Below are 21,753 nucleotides of genomic sequence, written 5' to 3' on the forward strand. Positions count from 1 at the left end.
CCCCATCCGCAATCCATCGATCAACATCAAGTCAAGCTTTGTCTCGTCGCCATTTCACTCCCCACATGCCACGATCTCATCTCCAAAAGCAGGTAGCCATTTCCCACATGGCACACACATGGCACCACACATGGCAGTTCCAACTTATCTCGCTGATGGATCTCGACCAGGTCCCCAAGTGGATCGGACCAAACTCCGTACCCAGCGAGTAAAAGAAATCACCCAGTCCCACCTGCACGTGGGCTTTAGCTTCACCCCCATTCACTAGCGAGAGGTCCCCTGTTAGTCTTAGAATGTGGAAAAACCTAAAAGAGACGAATGCGGTGGAAGATTCAGGGTCTTACCGATAAAAGTAAAGAAGACGCTGATCTCTTCTAGCTCACGCCATTTTCGATTGCCCGGTGAAAAATAGAAGCTAACTTCCCTGCGTGCAATTATGGATGTAGCGAGGATTGCGAGGTCACGATGGTGTGTATGGCGGAATGTCACGGGACAAAGGGGGATCATATTGGGTTAGGGTTGAGAGATGGCCCCTGAAATCTTAAACCGACCTTGTGTGGCGGGAGGGGCGGCATGTGGGCGGTCAAACAATCCGGCGGGAGTCACCGATATGCAATAGGTCTTGGGGATGGTGCTAAAGATATCTGGGTAAAAACGTAAAATTATTAGCAATGTCTTACGGATTGATAAGTTACACAACCTCACTGTGTCTCCAGCAGTGACATGGTCCTCATCTCTTCCCCACTTCCTTGGCACGGTAACACCACTCGCATTTCGTCTTGCCAATTAAGAAGCTTGCTTTCGACAATTCTTCTAACAACTTCTACAGGGCAATTGGTCTAGGGGTATGATTTTCGCTTCGCATTCAATTGCCAATGTGAAAGGTCATGGGTTCAATTCCCATATTGTCCATTGTTTTTAACACTTTTTAACTCACTCTCCTCCCCACTTTCCGTCTCTAACTGTGACTGTTGCGCCCCCCGGAAAGCTTCTCACCTCCTCCTCTCCACAAAGTGGAAATTCCGTTGATGATGTGAGTGGAGAGGGAGGGATGGGTTCTTTTTGTCAGCTTTCATTTGTTGGGATGTGATTACGGGCTCTCTCTCTCTCTCTCGACACAGGCAGACACCTATCTCTCTCAACACCTGAGTTGGAGCCTCCTACTTGAGAATACAAATATAATACTGGGCGTCTTTTCTTTTTGCTCCGAATTTCCCTTTTTATCCTGGGTTCTTCCCCGGGACTAAGTGAATATTGTTGTATGCAGGCTTGTTATATGTGAACTCGCTGTCGATGTATTGAGACAGGATCAGAAACGGAGAGTTGGGATGGACAATTGGATGTGTTGATAATCTGTCTTGAAAGGCTTTCAGTCCATATTGACGATTGAGCTGTCGTCTAAATATTACCACTCACTGGCTGTGTTAAAGGAACCCGTGGTGCTGTGGTAATGAACTCAGTAATCTTTCATGAGGCGATACTGTTCTGACGCTTAGCTATCTATGTCCTACACAAACCTGCTGCGATAACGTATATCAACAGATTCGTCACTAGAAACCGATCTCGCGGGTCTCTCTGGATTATACGTCGGCCTGCGTTCCGGACCGATAGGATACGCCAGCTGCATATGACTCGGCAGACCCAGCGGAACCGGGTCCGTCTGTCCAAACCACCTGTCCACTATCTCCCGTCCCTTTTCGCGGTCTCCCGCCACTTTACGGAATATCCAAGATCCCAAACTCCAAAACACCCACTTAAAGGTATTTCCCAGCTCACCCATCCAGTAAAGACCGAACAATATCACAGCGAGCGTCACCGGGATGGCCGTGGCCCAATAGATCCACTGGCTATCCTCCATGTCCCTGATATCGGCCGTGTTCATGCCAAAGATGCTGGATATGGCGCTTAGGGGGAGAAAGATGACGGTGACAATAGTGAAGGCGTAGATGGCTTTGTCTTGTCGGAATTTTGTCGTGTCTGCGCTGTATTGGCTCTGATGTTGTTGTTAGTTGAGTGTAAGTGTTCAGGAGAGTGGAACAAACTAGCCATCGCCCTCAGATTCGCGCACCTAGCTCCCAGCTGATGGAACTCTTGCTTCAAAAGGTCAGTCTTGGAGTGGCATTCGAGAAGAAGAAGCTTTCGATATCCGCCGGGGTCGGTTGGTTTGACTTTGAACAGGCTATCCTCGCTGGCCAGGTCAAATGCGAAAGGGTTGTCGTACATGTCGAACTTTGAATGCTCCCGACCATACTCCCAAGCCCGAACCTCTGTCTCTCGGTGTTGATGACCTCGATAACCAGGCTCACGGTCGCGGCTCCACGACTGGATGAACACCGGCATAGACTTGGAGTGACCGGCAGCCTGGACAATCGGTTTTTCTTTAAAAGTGGTAGTATTGTCGATCGCAAGACTCGCATTCTCCAAGAGCAGAGAAAATATGACGTATTGCTGGAGGAGTGTCTGCAATATGGCTTGGATTTCCTCACCGACGAGTTTGAGGTTCTCTTCATTGACCCTGTCACTTGGTCTCTTCGATATGTCCGTCTCCTGGGGGGCAGTTAGCGTCTCTGGATGATGCCCAACGGGGCACACTTTCCACCCCAACCTCTATGCTCACTTACAATTTTGTCGAGACGGTTGCGGTAGATCTGAGCAACGTCGCTGTATGTGTTCGCTTTTTCCTTGTTCGAGGGTGAATCAGGTACATTGGGGGCGCTTTGTATGACCTTCAAGCTAATCAAGGAGAATATCTCCAGGGGCAGGATGACGGAATTCTCAACGAGAGACTTGGGGGAGAGTGAGGTGATGATTATGTTGGCGCCCTCTGTTGCAGCTCGTCTCGCATCGCCAATCAGCCGCTCGGAACGGTCACTGTCTCTTGGGAAGCTGGCCAGGCCCAGAAGTAGATGGATCCAGGCGTCGATAATCTGGGCCGGCACGGTGATCTGAGCACGATCGGCGCCATGGGCGGCAGAGAGAATCTCGCTGAGCTGACTCAAGTCCAAGGCTTGCATTCTCAGCTGATGTCGGATGGTATACATGGAAGCTTGGTACCGATGTTGACCCTCGCGTTTCTCCTAGTGTCACAAAAAATGTTAGTAACAGGTCCATCGTTCTTGGATCAAAGACATTTTGTCAGGTCTTACTCCGATGATGGTCCTGACAGCCCCCCAATATCTCCTCACGGTCGGCCCATCAAAGTCTAGGGGGAGGAAGAAGGCAAAGATTGTTTCGGCAGCATTGAAGATGTCAATCCTGTCCTCAAAGTCACGCTGGGCACGCTGGTCTTTTCGACCTTGCGACTCGACAGAACTCAGCTCCGCCGCCCGTTTCTCCAGGTAGCGACGCACAGAGGCACGCGTATCTTTAGTACACGACTTGTAGGCTTTCGCGTCACCGAAGCTCGGCATGTAGAGCAGCCAATCACGGATTTCCACAAGCTGCTCGAGTAATGCATCTTCAACGCTGTCATCGGAGTTTGGGGTCAATACGCCAGTCATACAAGTAAAGATAGCAAACCCGTTGGCGTTGGTGAATCTTCCGTCGGTGGTCTCGACAGTTGCAGATGTTGAGCCGCCATCTCCTGCAGTACCGGGTTTCGTTGAAGTGTCTTCATGCGCGGAACTTGTTGAGTTCTGCATATTCCCTTTCCCTTTGCTCGCAATGTCAGGGAGTAGTCTTCCGCGCTGTGGCGCCATAAGTCGTGCACTCGGCAAGTCAGTCACTCGAAACCTGAATATAGAACGGTAGATCCAGGTCCCTAACACGTACCCCAAGTAGAGTTCCAGCTTAACATGATTTTTGACATGTCGAGCGCGGTCCCAAATTGCCGGCCAATCTTTTACCGTGATCTTTCGTTTTTTGTGAAGGAGCTCGAACTTCTGAGGCCAGAACTCGCTGAAACGAGATGTCAAAGCCTGTGGCATTCCCAATCATGTCAGCCAGCTGGCCCATGTTTCAGACAGACCCTTATGACACTACAAGCACTCACAAACCATGTCTGGCATTCATGTAGCGGTATCGACCACATGACACAAGTTCCAAAACAGACCAGAATCTTCTTGGTTCGTAAAACCCCCGCGAGGACGTCCAATGACCCGGTTGTCTTGATGACATAGTCACCAGGGAAATATTTGTCTGGCAGGTTGATGTATGTGACGATGAGCGCTGATAGCAATCCGATCCGTCAGCTTCAAATCTGTGTATGCAGATGTAACTGAGGTAACAGTCTGAAACCTACCATTGTCAAATATCAGACACCAAAGTTGTGGGACGTGAAGGCAAACCTCCTGCTGTAGATTATTTCCAATCCCGCAAACGGCCTGTCTTAGATCTCGACTTTTGGCGACGTGGGAGAACTGGCTTTGTAGCAGGGTGGGGGCTGGGACGGCGGAGGCACTTCCGGCACCGGCTTCGAGGCCTGAGTATGGTTCAGCGCTGAAATACGGAAGTGCGATCCAGTGCAAAGTTCGAGCTTGTGTGCCCTTGTACTGGCTGTCTGCTGGGATCTCTCCACGAAGATAAGATGGCTTCATTCGGTGTACATCTCGACCGTCCGAGAACTGCATCGACCGAAAGTTGTCATTCCCTAGCTTCGAGAACATCTTTGCCGCTGCCATCTTCTCTCCAGTCGAGAGGTTCTCGATTCGAAAGACTTCTCTCTGTTTACAACAATGTCAGTAGAGTCTCTGGTACTTTCAAGGGCTGATGAACTTGCCGAAAAATGCTCAAAGTCCAACATGGGCCGTGATCCACGAGGCTTTATGTGACTTTTCTCAGGGTCAGCCAAATCGAGGTCCAACTGGTAAAATCAAGATTTGTATATAGATAAAGATCAAGGGCTTTCTCACAACCACCGAAAAAGAGGATGATATTTCATATTCTTGTCATCCACAACTGACAGCCTCGCGGCATGATGCCCTTCCCGAACTCCGTCACCGATGTAGTGAGACTCGAAGACATGGGACACGGAAGGTGCCCCTATAGGGTCGTGGGACTTTTCCTGGGGTGCGACGTCTTCATCTTCATCATCTCCTGAAACGGCCCCAGGGCCCTTTGCTGACACGCCGCGGGAGATGCGAGATGGTGTGAAGGAATACAGGGTGGATGATCCAAAGTCCTCGTCGCTATCGGAAGCACTAAATCGGGACGAATGTCGGAAATGGTGTCTCCTAGGCGGGCTGTCCCGGCCTGAATCCGACGATGACGATGACCTTGATCTCGCCCGACTTTCTACGTCTAGTGATTCTTCTCTGATGCTGTGGCGCTCGGGGTTCCTGCTCCTTCTCTCTCGTCCGATACGCGCACGTGGTTCGCTCAATGACTTGCCAGGAACCGCTACTGGGTACCCTTGAGGTGCCACATATTGATAGACAGGCGTCTGGGAGTTTGGGAGAAAATAGTGTGGAAAGGGAGGGGGGAAGGGAGGGATAGGGGCGCTTTGTGGGACCGGGATGTATTGTTGCTGTGCAGCCTGAGGTTCAGCATGGGGCGGGCGAAAGGTAGAAGAGGGGTCGGGGCCACGAGATGCCGAGAAGTCATTGGGGCTGAAGGACGGCAGGCGCACCGGCACAGTCCCTCTTCTGCGTGGTGGCTTGGGAGTGAAAATATCGGGATTTGGAGCCGACATGGTGAACAACGATTCTCCGAACTGTGGGTGGAGTCTGGAAGGGAGAGAGCATGTTGATGCGGGGCAGCCTGAGCTGAAGCACAAGAATAAGATCGGACAGAGTAGGTAGGTTCTAACCAGTTGGGGTGGCAGATGCAAGCACCGTAAGCCGCATATTATCAATCCATAATAGCGCTAGCCATGACGGGAAAATTGAATGCTCTTATCATACGATGATGTGTGTGTCACAATGAATAATCTGAATAGGTATTTTACCTACCGTACTTCAGGTTTCCTTCTTGTGTGATATATGTGCTTTTGTCCATTCTCTTCAATTATTACTTTGCATTAACTAACTGCCTGGGTTTTAAAACTTAAGCTTACAGCCAAAGCTGATAGCTGAGCTATCGATACTTGTTGGTCCTAAACAAGATGAGCAGAGCTACGTATGTCCAAAAGCATCTCTCCAAATGTCATGTTCTGAAGTAAAATATCCCCACAAGCATGAGACTCGCGTGGAACTTCCGCCTGGACGTGGTTCAGAGCTATTCCGACAAATGGTTAGCACATTGGCATGTTGAGATGAGAGCATCAACCTTTCTCTGCTGAGTTTCAACGCCTCTACTCCCGCAAAGAGGACGACAAAGAACATGACAACCCTAAAGTGTCCGGGACTATTCTTGATGGCGAAAGCCTTGCGGGTTTCGGGTCACCTGATTCAGAGCAGAAATATTCTCAACCATGTGTCATACACTGAAGGCTTATTTTTTGGTTTCATTGCATGGTGAACATCACCACTTGCCCAAATTGGCGTCTTGAGTCACACTCTAACCTCATCTAGAACGAAACAACCAGAGACGCAGTCCCCTCTTGGAATTTAATATATTCATTCACCATCATTCCCCAGGATAGAGACAAGGGTTCATAGTCCGAGAATAAAGTCCGACTCGTTTTCGTAAGTCCTATTTTGGCATGCTGCATTACGCTATCGTCTTGCAATGCAAATGCAGCGCTAAGAAAAGTCCCATGAAGACGAAAAGAGGTGACTGGAGGTACCTCACAAGACTGAGTATTGTCTTTATGAGTAAGTTTGACTAAGATCAACCTGTGGTCTCCGATCCCTGCCAAGTTGTCATCCGGTTAAATGCGGGGAAGCATGCCTATTCATCCCTAGGGCTGACTCCTGTGGTGTCTAGGTTGTTCATTCGGTGTGATGTTGCTGCCTGTGCTGCGGGTGCATCATGCCCCCATGGTAAGGTGCGGAGAGCGTGCTACACTTTGGTCGACTTTCCTCTCGTTCTTATGAGGGTCCTCTTTCTCTGGAGAACTTCCGCTGCAGCAGAAGCCCATCTACCAGCAAACGTGTTGAGCCGGCAGCTACGTAAACTTGGCAACGTGGTGCTCAAACGCTTCTGAACTCTGGGATGCTAACATCAATGCCTTGTCCATCCTCATGGTACCAAGCTTTGTAGACACTCGGTGAACCGGGCCCCGGTCACTCAACCCCCACATGCTTGCTCCGAGAACCAGGGAAAGCTTCTATTGCCGGGGGTGTACAACGATGCCAATATGCATGGCTCGAAACAGTGAACCCCGCACGTTACCTTGCTGTCAGACTAAGGTACTTGCCCTAGAAGACATGCAGGGGACCGCCACTCATACTAGTAGGGACGGCGCGGCACGAAAACTATGCCCGTTGTGTCTGATACCTACCTTGTAGGGTCTTTCATCACAGTCGAGGATCAACTGCTGCAAAAAACGAAACAAAAGGCAATCGGGGGCGACAGAAGACAAAGTCGTATGCAAAATATTGAGACTCCCTGAGCTGATGAATGGGGGCCTGTTGCGGCTCTGTCAACCGTCGGCTCCCAAATAGTCCAGCGCTGATATACGTGACAGCACAGTCGTACAAGTGTACCAATCGGATGAAAACCCCCCACTTATGAGCAACATGGTCTAGTGGGGGTTTGGACAACAACGCCCTACCAAACATTCCTCCAGCTTGGGTTTGGTCAGTGCGATGTTTCTCCTACCTGCAGGTTGCAGACTTCTTTCCTACCTTTGTGCGTGGGCGAGACCTGGTTCGCCACGACAAACCCCTACTCACCGTTCACCGATCCTGGAATAGCCTCATTTCCGCATGCACATACCTTACCTAGCTCCTTCTCACAAGCATTAGTCGAGCTCCTACCCAAACAAACCTCCCTTTTATCAATCCTTCACAAGATCACAGGACATCATCACGCCAAGCCCGACGGCGACAGAGCTGCTCAACAGAAATGCTCCCATGATCAAAAAGGGTCAACGGAGGTTGGAGGTGGCGAAAGCTCGTCTATAAAAGCCACAACGTATCCTCCAACATTTCAGCCTGAATCTTCTTCACCACCACCACAACTCACCTTCATATCGTTACTCAATCTGAACAAAAAGTTCTGAACACCTCAGTTCTTTCTTCACCTCCAAAATGAAGTTCACCATCACCGCCGCCGCCCTCAGCCTCCTCGGCCTCGCCTCTGCCGCTCCCGCCGAGGTAGTCGCCAAGCAGGCCCACGGCGCGACCAGTGCCCAAGTCACCAACTTTTCCGTCACCTGCGGTTCCTCCTCCTGCTCGTAAGTCAAACTCCTCTCGACCCGGGCCTTTACTGACAGATTGATTCCCAGCTACACCGCCCGCGCGGTGATCCTCCCCGAGAACGTGGCCGTCACCTTCACCCACACCACCACCGGCTCCACCATCCCGACCAACACCGGCTTCTTCACCAGCAGCGACCCCGCTGTCTTCTTCCGCATCAACAAGGCACTCAGCGACTACCGCTTTGTGTTGAGCGACGCTCATGTTGTTGGTTCGGCTGTCAACTTGGATTATTTCAGCCCTGGGTCGCAGTGGACTGCTAGCTCCTACAGCGGGCCTTCTTCTTTTACTCTTTCTTAAGCAGGGGTGGTGGTGTGTTTGGGGTGGGTCTGTGGAGGAGGGGGTGTGTGAATGGAAAGAGGTGAAGGGTTCAATGTCTCAATTGGAAAGGGTGTGTGGACTTCAAAGTAGTTTCATAGCCCGGATATGACAAAGAGACAGACTTACATGGGTGCCTCCTTTATCTCTTGGGTAGCTCTGGAAGCTGTTGCGTTTGGTTGAGGGCGTCTGCTTGAGGTCAAATGATGAGACACTGTTGTATACCATCCACTCTTTACTCATGTCATCTCTCATCCGGTCAGGTGGTGGCCTTGCCGGCCACCCCTTAAGAATCGGCAAAGATTACATACACCGAGGCCTTTCATACTCTCTGCATTGTATGGGTAGGTAACTGCACAGGCATCTTCAACACGGGCATCGGATCACCGTCTCTATGATACCCTCCAGTAGGTACCCTATACTATCCAAAATTTAAACCAATCCGGACTCCGACCGCTCACCACCTCGCATTCCCCCCCTTAACAGTACTCTCACGGTTCCCCTCCCCCAACTCCTCCCACCCGCCATTACTCTTCTTCCTCCTTGCATCACCATCTCCCCCAGTCTTGCCATCATTGTTCTCAGCCCTGCTCACATTAACGCTCATCGTCTTCTGGATCGTCTTCAACGGATACTCATCCATCCCGTCTTCCTCTCCCACAAGCTCCCTCTGCGACCCAGTCCTGAACGACGTCTTGGAGATTGACTCGTTCTGGAACGTCGGCGGCGGGTACGTTCTCGCGGTGGGCATGCTGCCACTGACGTTGCTATCGCCCGTTCTGCGGGAGCGAGACCCCAGAATGCGGGAGCGGAGGGATGAAAAGAAGGCTGATTCGCTGAGGACGTTGCTCCAGAGACCCGGAAGGGCGGGTGTGCAGGCCACGATGACGGTGCCAAAGACTTCCATGTAGCTGTTTGTTGATGTTAGTGATTTCTGTTTGTGGGAAAGGCACGGGGGGGGGGGAAAGACATGCGTTGTGATGGCTACATTGCCGCCGTCCCAGATGGAATCGATGGTGTAGTAGGATACCCTGATCCTGTAGACCAGACCGACGACGCTGGTGACCACGACGCAGTGTGTTGTCCAGGTCAGTAAATATACATGCGCCCTCCAAGTCCGAGTTACCAAGTGCCCACTTACAGGAATCCAATCAATAACACAACCAGCAAACCCTTCTTCTTGGGCCGACTCAACGTCAACCCGGCGATGATGGGGAAGGGCATAATGAAAAGGGCCAGATGGGCCACCACGGCGCAGACATTGACGGCGATGGTGGCAGGGGCAGTGGTGGCACACCTCGCGAGGACGACGTTACCCCATTGCTCGCCTGGCTGGGGGATGCAAAAGGCAAGCACGACGACCTCGTACGAGCCATAGGCTAGGAACGTCAAGGTCAGGAGTCCGTAGCAGGTCACTCGGACCCAGGTCAGGGTGCCGAAGAGACGCAAAAAGAAGAAGACGAGGGACGCCTTCACTGCGAAGTGGGTGATGGAGCCGAGCAACTGGTCAGCTAGGCGAATCTATGGTGCATCCCATGTTAACACGATTCGGTGTTGGAAGAGACAGTTCTGAGAGGAGCACACCTGCATCACCTTGACGGTGAGGGCCGTGATGGGGACATCCCAGGAGTGCTTCCCCAAGCCCTTGCTCATGCTGGTGTATAGGCAAGACCATTGTGCGATCCCGACGATCAGACCTATCACGCAAAGCCCTGAGGTGGAAGTAGAATATCAGCATCGTTCATGGCAGACCACAGATAAGTACCTGCAGTCGTCTGCGAATATTGTGGGCATCCGCCACTGGGTAAGCAGCAATGCGGCCCAGTCCCAACTCGTCCGCTCACCATCGTGAGCGACCCATCTTCTCTGGTGTTATGTGCATGAAAATTCCCGGGTTGTCGGCGGAATATCAAAGTGAAGGCATCCTACCCAACTTACTCACCACCTACTTCACCATAGTACACTTGCTCTGTAGGTAGAGAGCTTTGAGACACTAGATGTTCAGCATCTTGATGAGATATGCCAGAGAGGACTTGCGACCACAGGCTGCTTCAGTTGCATCAGTGCCTGAAAGAAAAAAAAAGAAAAAACAGCGAGTGCGGGGTGGTAGCGCTTCTGCCCTGCCACTGACTAAGACCGATGTTTGGAACACTGCTGCACCCTTTTCGGACAACAGGCTCGATGCTACGCTGCCGGCTGGACAGAAAATAAGTAGAGACAAACACTAAGCCACGCCATGGGCAACTACCATTCCTGAATTTTCTGTCTGTTAGCGTCAGCGCTACATGGGTGCTTACTGATCCTTTCCGTAACCTGGTAGCGCGACTACCGCTAGGCGTGTAGGCTCGCGGTAAAGCCCATGCAGGGCGCCAAAGACACGACAGAAATAGTGGGCCGTATGAGAGATTAAACTGTGCACTGTGCCATTTCGTACCTTTCCCACGTGTGCACAACGTTGCAACATCGCCTAGATGCATGCTCGTGGCATAAAAGCCAGCGCCGTTGCTCCGGCTTCGTAACTGCCATCTGACTGGAGCTATCAACTCTGAAGAGAAGAAGCCTTGCACTAGCAGGGCAAAGGTGTCCAGCCTTGGTCAATCCGAGAAGGGCACAGCAGTCGATGTAACTGTCCGCCGTGAACATGTCTTGCAATTCCCGTAGATGATCAGTGGCGTAGCAGAGACGACGTCCCTTTTTGCACGGGGCAATCCCCAAATCGGGCTGACCGTGCAAGACACAACGACATACGACCAACGCCGCAAACACATCACGCCTTGGCGGATTGCTCGCGACCAACTGGTGGATAAGACGGTGCGTTGAAACTTGAAAACTTATCAAGAGTGTGGCATTGGTGCCGACGTTCAATGGAGCCCCCTATCAGTGACAACTGGATGCGAGATGAGCCAGACTGCCCGTGAAGTGACTGGTTGACCAGTGTGCAGTGCCGCAACTGAGACTTTTTGAGTATAGTAGCTATATAAGAGAACCAAACCGTCGGGAACCTCGGGATGGTTCTCGGGACAACTAAGGCGGCCTCGATGATCGGTTGATGTTGATAAACCATTCTGTCTTCAAGCTTCCAGAAGTTCTGTCTTTGTTCACCATCCCAACATCATTCACTTCCCCAAGGCACACGCCGCCATGTTGCTAAACACCTTTTCCACCGGCGGCGAGACCGAGGGGTTCGTGCTTAGTTGCTTATCCCTGGCCATCGTTTTTACACTTGTCAACATCCTCACCTCTTCCCGACCATGACTTGTGGCCCACTCGCCCATATCTTTCCTTAAAAGACGTGCTCGAGCATGGCTTTTCCTCTTTCAAGGACCCAAGATCATCGAGGAAGAATTCAACAAGGCCTGACCTGGGAAGCCATTCCACATCCACGTCCCCGAGAACCGTTATGTCGTCGTGTCGTCCTGGAAACACATCAGGGAGGTCGACTCAGCTCCCGACCATGTGCTCTCTCTTCAGGCCGCAGCCAAGCAGCTGCTTCAACCCAAACACACCATGTCAAGCTTCAACTGGATGGACAAGAGGGGTGCCGAGGGGATTCCACTGATCAGAACCCTTCGCGTCATGCTCACGAACCACTTGCCTGAGGTTTTTCCCCAAATCAGACGTTCAATGAGCGCCCTGATGGACAACGAGATTGATTCGGCCCCCAAGCTTGAGGATGGAAAGACCATGACGCCAAAGCTCTACCACATCATCATCAAGGCCATCGCACACTCGAATGCTTTGGCGTTCTTTGGCGAGGACTTGGCCAAGAATGAAAAGTTCATGAAGGCGGCCATGACCTTTATTGAGCAGACCCTGCTCATTGCTGAGATCTTGCGGTTGCTGCCCCAGTTTCTGTCCGAGTAAGCTCGCCTTTTCCCGTCGCTGTTCGAGGGCGAGATGTAGCTGACTTCCTACTCTTTCAAGGCCTATCGGAAAGTTCCTTTCCAACAAGCTCAACTCCAGCTCTGTAATCTTTGACACCTTGCTCCCAGTCGCTGCTGAGCGGGTGGACGAGTACTCCAGAGCCAAACTTGGACACAAGGTACCTGAACATGTAAGCCTTGTCACCTTGCGCCTGCGAAAATGCAATACTGACAGCTGATTCCTCTCTGCAGAAAGACTGCATGCAATGGATCATGGAGAGCGCCCCAAGAAACAGCCCTTGGACGGCCGAAAGGATCGTCTACGACCTCACAGCCTTATGGTTTGGATCAGTCCACATTACTTCCACCACCGTCTGCTTCGCCATCCACGACCTCTGCCTCCACCCGGAATACGTCGAGCCCCTCCGCAAAGAGATCGAGGCCACCGGCTGGGAGACGTTCGAGAAGTCAGGCGGCAAATGCTTCCCCCTCCTCGACAGCTTCATGAAAGAATCCGCCAGGATAACACCGGTCGAATCGGTCAGCACCCGCCGCATGGCACTCGAGCCCTTCAAGCTATCAGATGGCACAGCCGTCAACCCGGGCGAATGGATCGTCACGGCAGCCCGCGGCATGGCAATGGACTCGTCCGTCTTCGAACCCAACGACTTTCAAGGCTTCCGCTTTGCGGACCCGGCGGTTGTCGCCAAAATCGACAGCCGCCCATCATTCTCGGCAGGTGACAAATCGTCCGACTTCACCAGCATATCTGACTGGCAGCTATGGGGCACAGGAAGGTGCGCTTGGTAAGGTTTCCCTCTCCAGTCCGAGGTTGTTTGACTAAGAGTGAGACACTGACGTTGCTATCACCAACGGCGCAGCCCTGGGCGGTTTTACGTCACGGCAGTCATGAAGGCCATGCTGGGGTTGCTCATCGCAAGATACGATATGCAGCTAACGGACCCGGGGGCGGCGAGGTATTTTGCTTAGCGGACGTTTATCTATCCTTTCCCTGGGACCAAGATTAGCTTGACTGCGCGGGAATGAGAGAGGGGAGTGGCTTGTAAGATTTTAGATACCATAGTCGCATACGTGAATGAAAAATAACTGTGGTTTTTATTGCGATCTTCCACGCTACTGCGCAGTGGGTGCGGCACGGCTATCGCACATACTGCGATGCTATGCTCGCTGCTGCCTTTTCACGATATCACCTCACCTTCCATTGCTCGTACTCATAGACCAACAGGCTGAGCAGACTTGATGTGTAGATTGTCGCATTCTTAGTTCGCAGCGCTTCGCCGCAAGGCTGCAGTTGTAGGTATCAGATGCGCGGCTGTTTTGGGGGGGCATGTCAGCACGGCAGTGGCAGAAGGACCCGTCGAAATGCCGTTCTCCAGTTCTCCAGCGCCCAGCCAAGTCGCCGGTTTGGGGGCTGGAAAGACGAGCTGTGCTGTGCCTCTCTCAACCGGGCCGATATCCGCGTCCGCAGCAAAGTCGGATGAAAACACAGCACTTGATTAGGATAACACCTCCGCACTGTGCAACAAGTACGTTTGTTCTGTCTGCTTGTCTGCTTGCAAGCCCCTACAAACAGCTAACCGCTCGTGGCTTTCCCCCGCCTCCCCTCCTGCCGCTCGGTGCATATCAAGACTCGTGTTTCGCCCGTCTTCAGCTTTGCTTGCCTCCTTGCCCACAGCTTCAATACCTATCTTTTCCTTCCTTCCTTCCTTCCTTCCTGCCTACCAGAGATCGACAAAAAACTAAACCACTTCCAAGAAATCCGCGCCTCCGCTGGCAAATCACAATGTCGTATCCTTTCTCTCTACGCCACATCCCCGCGCTTATTCTCGCCGCCAGCAGCACCTTTGGCGGCATCTGGCCCATCTTCAATGCCGAGGGGGCCATGCTCGAGTTTGGCTTCCCTCCCAACGTCGCCCAAGCACCCGAGGCAAAGCCTGTCATGGTTCAAGGCCAGTCTCGCACCACCATCATCGGTCTTGTCGCCTTCCTCTTTTACTTTAGGGGGAGATTCGCCGAGTTGGACACCATCATGACGGTGTATGGGTTTTATGCTGGCATTCTCGACACGTATATCGTCTACAAGGGGGGCAACCCCAGCTGGGCGCTCTTCCGTCTTGCGGCGTCGTGGGTCTTTGGTTTCTGCGGGATCGCGGGGTTAACTGCTTCCTCCCTGCCTTGAGCTGGGTGTATCTTGGGTGTGTTCGTTGTGTTCGTGGCTTGGCGACACGTCTTATCTCGGCCTAGATCATCAGGTATCAAAAATAAGGCGGCTTCTTCGGGCTCGGTTTCACGTTGTTGGACTATTGGTTCCTATGCGCAGAGACGCGGGCTGTCAGGCAGTCAACAGTCTGACTTGTGTGGATGGGGGCAGGGTCCTCTGATTTGATATCCAGTATGTGTTTTATATAACTCCCGGGACACTGCACGTGTGCTACCAGCTCAGCCTGGCCACGCTACCACACCCCCGTTCATGCACGGTAAACGTCCCGACGTGCATGCAACCCCCATGGGACGCCTGGAAAGCGACACACTGTGTCGACTTGAACCTGTCATCAGCTTGTCGTTTGTTTGAGCGATGATCTCCCAACGCAACATCCGAACAGTTGGTTCGCATTTTTTATGACTTGTCAAGGCAGCCTGGCCCAACCGACAGACATTTTATTTTTCTTTTCACCTTCACCCCTTCCCCCCCACCATTCTCCTCCTCTCATTCCCTCAATCCTCCTCCCCTCCCACATCTGCCGGGGTTGTAACATGTACGGACTAGCTCAAACGGCTTTTTGAACGCCGCACCCGCTTGATCCTTCTCCGTCCTCTGTCTCGACTTCACCTCTTTCTTACAGTCAGCTCCATCATCACCAGAGCTCACATCAAATCATGGCGGCTCCCCTAGGCCCAACAGCCTCCCCCGCCGACCCAGGCTCCCTCCTCCAAACCCCCTCCCACCACGACACCGCGAGAAGACCTCCCCCACAGTAGTCAAAGAAGCGGACAAGTTCACCCACTCCCTCCGCATCTGGCTCGTCTTCCTCGTCCTCTGCTTCCTCTCCTTCATCTCCGCCATCGACGCAACAATCATCACCACCTCCCTCCCGACGATAACCCACTCCCTCAACCACGGCTCCCCGGCTTCCAGTAACGACTACGTCTGGATAGCCAACACCTACCTCTTCGCCTCCACCGCCCCCTAGCCCTTCTTCGGGCAGATATCCAACATTTTCGGCCGTCGCAACCCGATGCTCGTCTCCATCGCCTTGTTCGCCCTCGGGTCAGGCATCGCCGGTGGAGCGAGCAGCGTTGCCATGCTCATCGCGGGAAGAACAGTCCAAGGGCTCGGAACGGGGGGGTTATACGTCCTGAGCGATATCATCATCTGTGACATGATCCCCCCCCGGCATCGAGGGCCGTATCTAAGTGCTGTCTTGAGCACCGCTGCTATTGGGACCACCATCGGCCCCATCATAGGAGGTGCGTTGGCGAGGGCGGATTGGAGGTGGATCTTCTGGCTCAACCTGCCTGTTTCTGCTGTTGGGTTCGTTGTTGTTTTGTTACTTCTCCGGGTGAGGTATCAGAGTTTGGGGTGGGGGGAGGTGGTGAGACGGGTTGATTGGGTGGGCAACGGGCTGTTTATCCCCAGTATGGTCAGCCTGTTCTTTGGACTTATCATGGGGGGCACGAGGGTTTACCCTTGGAAGAGCGAAAAGGTTGTTGTTCCGATAGTGGTGGGTGTGGCTGGGTGGGTGGTGTTTCATGTTCATCAGTCCGCTGAGGGGAAGAGGTGGGGTCCTGTTGAGCCGAGCATGCCGATGAGGTTGTTTAAACATAGGACATCGGCGGCCGGGTTTGTGATTATCTTTTTCGGGGGTGTGGTGCTGCAGGCGATTAGCTATTTTCTGCCCGTGTACTTCCAGGGTGTGCTCGGGGTGAGCCCGTTGACGGCGGGGGTGTACTTTTTGCCGTTTGCGCTGGCGATCATCCATCTGGGGGGGATGACGGGGTTTTCATGACAAAGACGGGGTTGTATATCCCTCTGCATTTTGTCGGGTTTGCCTTCAGCGCGATCGGGGTTGGGTTGTTCTCGTTGCTCAGCGAGAACTCGAGCACGGGGACGTGGGTTGGGTTTCAGATTTTGGCTTCGGCGGGAACGGCTGTCATCTTTACCGCCACGCTTCCATCGACGCTGGCACCGCTGCAGGAGAAGGATGTCGGCGTCGCTACGGGGACGTACAGCTTTGTGAGGTCGTTCGGCCTGGTGTGGGGCGTCACGATGGCGAGTATCGTCTTCAACGGGCAGTTCAACACACGGCTGGAGAGCAACTCAATGTTGAGCCGGGAGCTCAAGTCTTTCCTGGCGGATGGAGCCGCGTACGCTTTCGTGTCTGCCTCGGAGGCGGAGGGCGGGATCCGGTCGTTACCAGCTGACATCCGGATCGCGCTGATCGGGATTTACGTCCACGCTCTCAATGCGGTCTGGTATGTTATTGTTGACATGGCCGGTCTAGGCTTCCTTGCCACGTTTGTTGAGAAGCATGTGCCACTTCGAAAGGAACACGAAACGGAGTTTGGGCTGGTGAGCAAGGGTGAAAGCTCTTCTGACGATGCAGCTGAAAAGGGTCAGACACCACGGCCTGCCAGCGATGGGGAGGCGAGGACCAAGCAGTAGGCCTCCCGTAAGTATAGGATTGATCCGGCGAGGGTTATGGAGATTTGAAGGGCCGAGTCGGGTAAAGACCGGTTCCCACTTCATGAGTGTCAGAACATCTACATCAGTTAATAGTCAAACACGTCATATCCCGAAACCCTTATCCAGATCCCATCCACATGCTTCGAAATTTTCCATCGTCACAACTAAACACCGCAAAGTCAGTAGAAACAAAGAGACCAATGTCGCAAAACTAGAGAACGCTTACCCATTACATATCCCTTCTTCGATGTGCTTTTCCATCAATCCATCCAAGGCCGTGTGGTGTAGTGGTAGCATACTTGCTTTGGGAACTTCCTCTCATTGCTGTTGCAAGTGGTCCCAGGTTCGAGCCCTGGCTCGGCCCCAACCTTTTGACATTTTTGCTAAACCAGTCTGTCGACCACGCCAATGTTTTCTTCCCCAGGGCAATCGTGTATGTATTTTCTCCTCCCGAATCTCTGAACTTTTCAGCCCTCTCCCGCTATGCTGCTAGCTTTTGAGTACGCTTCTTTGGTTGCCCCTAACACGTATTTCAAGACTTCCAAGTAGGGCAGCAAAACCACCGTGTGCACTTGAAAAGGGACCGAGTATTTCCTAAAAGCTTTTTTAGATATAAAATTTACCATTTAGTTGAGAAGAACCTATGGAATTATATGACTAAAAGGGGGTAAACAAGAACCAAAAGATCAAGCCTTCCAAACAATCTGTTTCCATGAACTTTGCCTCCCATCAGCCGTCCCCGGGTATCCCATTCACAACCATATATCCCAAAGACCAAAACTCACCATTCCATGACGGCAAAAAAAAAAAAAAAAAAAAAAAAAAAATCACACCTATCCCACAAAACTTAACAACCCCCCGGTCAACCTCAGTCCCTCCTTCCCCTCCACTCCAAAGCCCCACTACTCCCACTCCCATTCCCACTCCCCCCTCCCTGCTGACCCTCCCACCCCAACGGCACATACAAACTCGAATCCGAAAACCTACTGCTCTGCTGCTGCTCAATCCCCCTCGGGTAGTGGCCCACATCAGCCAAACTAACCTCCATCCCACTCCCGAGCTCAAACCTCTCCTCCCCCTTCTCCACCTCATAAACCCCCAAGCTCCCCTTATCATCCCCCACAACCAACATCCCCCCATCCGGCGAAAACTCGAACACCGTCACCTTATGCAAATCCTCAAACTGGCCCCCAAACCCCGCCAGATGGTTGTGGATGTTGTTGTTCTTTTCCCCTTTAGCCGCATCAGGCCACTTCCAAATCTCCTCCGCCGTCTCAACCTCAATAATCACAAACTGCCCCGCGTTCGCATCACAATAAGCGACATACTTGCAGTTGGGGGAGACACAAGCCTGAACGTTAGGAATCGCAAATATCCTCGTCGAGTTGGCAGGCAAGTCCCAGACGACAACAAACCGTTCCGGTGCCGGGAGTGGTTGTCGGCGGTATTTCCCCCCCGGAACGGCAACGTCGGTGTGGTTGGCCGGTATCCAAATCGACACCGCCAATGACCCACACGCGATGAGCGAGGCTGGAAGGGCGGTCTGCAAGGCGGGGTATTCCGGTATGTGGACTCTGTACGGCTTGTGGCGGTCTTCATCCTCGAGCGAGGTCACCGTCGCGTTGGGGGTTCGAGCGCGGAGCTTGTGGTCAGAGGTCGGTTTCATGAGCCACGCGATCAGTATCGTCGCGTGAGCTCTGGGGGCGTCACCCGGTCGTGGTCCGGCTGCTGCGACTAGAAAGGGGGAGTCGGACGAGAAAGCCAGCTCGGGGAACTTGGGGACAAAGGGGAGTCCGGCCTTGAGGAGCTCAATCGAGTGGGTTGAGTCCTCCCAGAAGGGTCTCTTGGCGGAGGGGTGTCTTGCGAGGAAGAAGCGGTCGATTCGGTCGCCTTTGGGGCGGTAGACTACGAGTGGTGCGTAGTCGGTGTGGTAAGCGTCCCGCTTGGAGGCTGCCCACCGGTGGGCTTCGTCGATGGTTTGGACCTTTTTGGCAGAGGTGCCGCCTTTGGCAAAGTTCCATATTTCGAGGGTGAGCCCGAAGTGGGTTGTGATACCTATGAGGGTGGCGTTTTCCGACAAGATTGCGTGACTGCGGATGAAGTACTCTCTGGATCGAACCTGTGGTTGCACATAAGACGTGATTTTGATGGTGCTATGCAGCGCGCTTTTGGCGATGGCCCAGATCTTGACGGTCTTGGGATCATGTTTGGTGGCTACAAACATATTTGCTGGTGAAGTGTCAATATGCAGGATCCGAGTGGACTTGGCCTTATCTGTCAGATGGCGAGCGGGGGTGACCTCGATTCGACTCTGGTGCCCACTGTGTTTTGCCGGTGGTTGTATGACGAGTTGGCTTGCGGATCCAATACTGGGGCCGATGATGCTGGGACTGCTGATGCTTGGAGGCATGAGGCCGGGAGAGACAAGACTGCGTGACGCCAACCCAGGCAACCACTGCGATCTGGGCGTTGGACTTCGACGGTATTCGGGTGGCGGTGAAAAGGGAGGTGACTGGTGATATGGTGACATGGCACTGACCATGGATGGGCCCGGAGATGGCCGCCGAGGACTCGAAGTGTCGGAACGAACTGTCGAAACCTCGCTGACACCAGACATGATGCGGTTAAACGAGAATGAGGTACGAGGGCTTTCTCGTCCCAACTGTGGACTTTCACTCGGGGCAACCGATATTTGACGGGATCGCTCGGTTTCTGGATAACCTTGGGAGGCCTGGACAGGCTCAGACCAACGCTCTGAGGAGAAGGTGGGAGACTCGGGCTCGAGATAACCCCCCGAGCCGAGAGGCTCAGACTTGGTGGACGGGGAATCTTCGTGACTCCAGGCTGATCTTGCCAGGGGCGGCGGAAGATTGATCTCTCTCGGCGGGACTGGCGTCGAAGTGCCGGAGCTTCCTGGTAGCGTGGGCGATTCGGGCAGAGGCACTGTTGGAGGTGCTTGTGCCGGCGGGACTGGAGGGACTGGTGGCACGTCTGGCAATGGCTCATGATCTTCAGGGCGCTTCACGGTGATGGAGTCCGGTTGGCCACTGTAATAAGAAAAGGCATTGGTTCGAGACGATGTCCATTTGTCGGCGTCCTCATGTGGCATTGGCGCCCTGGCATTGGAAGCTGAACTTGCTCCTGCTGGCTCATCGTTGGTCCTGTGCTTCGTTGCTGGTACGGGCGTTTTCTGAGACAAACGGACTGCTTCAAGGTTCTTCTCAATTCCCGGCGTGTCGTGGTTCGTGACATCTCCCGTTGTTCTGGCCATTGTTAGTTCATCTCTGCAAGGTAGGTGGTGGTCTCTTCGACGGCTTACACGGTCTCTTCTGACCCGGACCTCTCGCGTGCCGCCTGTGACTTCTTCTCATAGGACCGAATGCAGTTGGTAACAGCATCCAGATACAGGTCAAGAACTTCGCTGGTGTCCGGGTCATGCTTTTCGTTAGACAGAGTTTTGGCTCGCAATCGCTCAACCTCGCCCTTGACATTTTCCTTGATGGTGTTTGCTTCAGAGGCACTGCTTTGTTGGGATGGGTCTCTTCAGGACACAATTAGCATGAACACCTTGAAAATTCGGCGGACGAAGAAGACTGGCCACTTACAAGCTCAAGATATCCAAAGCAAGTCCCAGTACCTCACGAAATAATCCTATATCGTCACGGCACTGTCCGATCTGCGCTCGTCCGGTTTGACTCCAGTCTGTTGCATTCCGGCATTGGGCGAGGATTGAATCGATGCGTATTAGCGTATTCCCACAGCTTTCCAGCAGCAGCAGCATTTGCGCCTGCAATAACAAAGGAATGGAAGGCTCATCTCGAAGCAGCTCCAGCAAAAGCCTGAGGTCGGACAGCTCGCGGGTGACAGCAGAGAGATCGGAATGGGAGGCTCGTACAGACCGGATGAAGCGTGTGAGGATGGCTGATGTCGATGAGATGCCTGAGAGGAGATACTCGATTGGACGAGAGGCCGAGTGTTTCCGGGGTTCCTCCATGATGCAGGATGGGACGAGCCTAAAGCCAGGGACCGATGGAGCGGGAGTACTGTCACAATCTACCCCACTCCGTCGTTCCAGTGCCAGCTGTCCGGTATATAGCCGTTAGGTATATCCAGGGAGGTGGTGAACTTTTCCGCCGGAGGTTAGGCGGGAAAGCACTAGATAATATGTTGTCAGAGTAATGTTATTCTCTGGATACTTTTCCCTTGCACCAGCTAAGGTTGCGATTCATTGTCCCCGCAGCTGGAGGTGAGAGGTGAGAGGTGAGACAAAAAGACAGATTAACGACATGATCTTCAAGGCGGGGGGGGCGCCGCCGCCGGTGCCGCCTTTATTCCACCTACCCTCTTCCCACGGCATGCACAGGCAGACAAAGGCAGGGGTCGCTGCCATTGGCGTACACCAGCTGCGCTTGTCTCGTTCGGGGTCAGGGGATGCCGCTCTGTGGCGCTCGAGCTGTCGAAGCCAGAAAAGTCAGCGAGGGAGGGGTCGTTGAGCTTCGTCTGGATTCGCGGGTCTGCCATGTGGCCGACAGGATTGCATGTCTCACGCTGACTGTGCATTGTGATAATAACAAGGCAAACAAAAGGAGCGAACGGGATTGAAAAGATATCTATCTAGCTAACATTG

The 21,753-nt window shown here is 53.0% G+C and overlaps 8 protein-coding genes and 2 non-coding genes across 10 annotated transcripts; 7 read left to right on the forward strand and 3 right to left on the reverse strand.

The window, feature by feature from the left end:
- Positions 1-828: 828 nt before the first annotated feature.
- Positions 829-912, forward strand: QC763_0083660. The gene has a single exon. It is a non-coding gene; the product is annotated as a tRNA-Ala (tRNA).
- A 595-nt stretch (positions 913-1,507) lies between these two features.
- QC763_503640 (uncharacterized protein) lies at positions 1,508-5,789 on the reverse strand (the record flags this gene model as incomplete). Its single annotated transcript, XM_062912951.1, has 6 exons — positions 4,241-5,789; positions 3,992-4,167; positions 3,147-3,917; positions 2,622-3,077; positions 2,069-2,547; positions 1,508-1,982 (listed from the first exon to the last, which is right to left on the reverse strand). The coding sequence occupies exons 1-6, from the start codon at positions 4,617-4,619 to the stop codon at positions 1,508-1,510; spliced, it is 2,736 nt and encodes a 911-aa protein (XP_062764181.1). The 5' UTR covers positions 4,620-5,789.
- A 1,399-nt stretch (positions 5,790-7,188) lies between these two features.
- On the forward strand, positions 7,189-8,679 carry QC763_503647 (uncharacterized protein). The gene is made up of 3 exons (XM_062912952.1): positions 7,189-7,229; positions 7,277-8,218; positions 8,270-8,679. The coding sequence occupies exons 2-3, from the start codon at positions 8,073-8,075 to the stop codon at positions 8,538-8,540; spliced, it is 417 nt and encodes a 138-aa protein (XP_062764182.1). The 5' UTR covers positions 7,189-7,229; positions 7,277-8,072; the 3' UTR covers positions 8,541-8,679.
- Positions 8,680-9,015: 336 nt separating this feature from the next.
- QC763_503650 (uncharacterized protein) lies at positions 9,016-10,211 on the reverse strand (the record flags this gene model as incomplete). The annotated part of the gene is made up of 3 exons (XM_062912953.1): positions 9,016-9,469; positions 9,700-10,079; positions 10,143-10,211. 3 exons carry the CDS (start codon positions 10,209-10,211, stop codon positions 9,016-9,018), a joined length of 903 nt encoding a protein of 300 aa, XP_062764183.1.
- A 1,379-nt stretch (positions 10,212-11,590) lies between these two features.
- QC763_503660 (uncharacterized protein) lies at positions 11,591-13,542 on the forward strand. Its single transcript, XM_062912954.1, has 4 exons — positions 11,591-12,418; positions 12,483-12,612; positions 12,674-13,227; positions 13,303-13,542. The coding sequence occupies exons 1-4, from the start codon at positions 12,066-12,068 to the stop codon at positions 13,409-13,411; spliced, it is 1,146 nt and encodes a 381-aa protein (XP_062764184.1). The 5' UTR covers positions 11,591-12,065; the 3' UTR covers positions 13,412-13,542.
- A 683-nt stretch (positions 13,543-14,225) lies between these two features.
- Positions 14,226-14,621, forward strand: QC763_503665 (uncharacterized protein; the record flags this gene model as incomplete). The annotated part of the gene is made up of 1 exon (XM_062912955.1): positions 14,226-14,621. One exon carries the CDS (start codon positions 14,226-14,228, stop codon positions 14,619-14,621), a length of 396 nt encoding a protein of 131 aa, XP_062764185.1.
- A 396-nt stretch (positions 14,622-15,017) lies between these two features.
- On the forward strand, positions 15,018-15,633 carry QC763_0083720 (uncharacterized protein; the record flags this gene model as incomplete). Its single annotated transcript, XM_062906159.1, has 2 exons — positions 15,018-15,044; positions 15,286-15,633. 2 exons carry the CDS (start codon positions 15,018-15,020, stop codon positions 15,631-15,633), a joined length of 375 nt encoding a protein of 124 aa, XP_062764186.1.
- A 45-nt stretch (positions 15,634-15,678) lies between these two features.
- On the forward strand, positions 15,679-17,105 carry QC763_0083730 (uncharacterized protein; the record flags this gene model as incomplete). The annotated part of the gene is made up of 2 exons (XM_062906160.1): positions 15,679-16,386; positions 16,455-17,105. The coding sequence occupies 2 exons, from the start codon at positions 15,679-15,681 to the stop codon at positions 17,103-17,105; spliced, it is 1,359 nt and encodes a 452-aa protein (XP_062764187.1).
- Positions 17,106-17,399: 294 nt separating this feature from the next.
- On the forward strand, positions 17,400-17,490 carry QC763_0083740. The gene has a single exon. It is a non-coding gene; the product is annotated as a tRNA-Pro (tRNA).
- A 504-nt stretch (positions 17,491-17,994) lies between these two features.
- Positions 17,995-21,545, reverse strand: QC763_503680 (uncharacterized protein; the record flags this gene model as incomplete). Its single annotated transcript, XM_062912956.1, has 3 exons — positions 20,732-21,545; positions 20,446-20,667; positions 17,995-20,389 (listed from the first exon to the last, which is right to left on the reverse strand). The coding sequence occupies exons 1-3, from the start codon at positions 21,118-21,120 to the stop codon at positions 17,995-17,997; spliced, it is 3,006 nt and encodes a 1,001-aa protein (XP_062764188.1). The 5' UTR covers positions 21,121-21,545.
- Between the last annotated feature and the right edge of the window lie 208 nt (positions 21,546-21,753).

Source organism: Podospora pseudopauciseta (genome assembly GCF_035222475.1).
Source record: "Podospora pseudopauciseta strain CBS 411.78 chromosome 5 map unlocalized CBS411.78m_5.2, whole genome shotgun sequence".
Taxonomy (NCBI): domain Eukaryota; kingdom Fungi; phylum Ascomycota; class Sordariomycetes; order Sordariales; family Podosporaceae; genus Podospora; species Podospora pseudopauciseta.